General features: G+C 60.3%; 1 protein-coding gene across 1 annotated transcript in view; it reads left to right on the forward strand.

The window, feature by feature from the left end:
* The window catches only part of EMH_0038340 (uncharacterized protein), a gene marked incomplete at both ends in the record, with an annotated part of 1,326 nt that overhangs the window by 575 nt on the left and 237 nt on the right, over positions 1-514 (forward strand). The window contains one exon of the mRNA XM_013495283.1: positions 1-512. Coding sequence (XP_013350737.1) covers positions 1-512 — 512 coding nt within the window. The remainder of the gene's footprint in view (positions 513-514) is intronic.

Raw genomic sequence — 514 nt, forward strand, 5'->3', positions numbered from 1 at the left:
CGAGGTGGTGGAGCCGCAGCAGCAGCAGCAGCAGCAGCAGCAGCAGCAGCACCACAGGAAGCTAAACGGCCACCCCCGTTTGTGGGTAGCTGCTGATGCCTCACACGAGGTGCAGCAGCAGCAGATGCTGCTGCAGCAGCAGCAGCTGCAGAAGCTGCTGCAGCTGCAGCAGCAACGCGTAGAAGAACTCATTAGCCCTCCCAGCAGCCCCCATGGTGCAGCAGCAGCAGCAGAAGCAGCAACAACAACAGCAGCAGCAGCAGCAGCTGCTGCTGCAGGAACAAAAGACAATTCGGAGGTCGCTGCTGCAACAGCAGCAGCAGCAGCAGCAACTGTAGCAGCAGCAGATCCCTCAGCAGCAGCAGCAGCAGCAGCAGAAACATCATCAGCAGCAAACGTGTCAGGGGCAGCAGCAGACCGATTACAGCCACCAGCATCAGCAGGAACAGCAGCAACAGCAACAGCAGCAGCAGCAGCAGCACCAGACAGCAGCAGCCCGTGCCCAGCCAACAGA

The sequence above is a fragment of the Eimeria mitis genome, genomic scaffold (genome assembly GCF_000499745.2).
Source record: "Eimeria mitis Houghton genomic scaffold, Emh_scaff1502, whole genome shotgun sequence".
NCBI lineage: Eukaryota > Apicomplexa > Conoidasida > Eucoccidiorida > Eimeriidae > Eimeria > Eimeria mitis.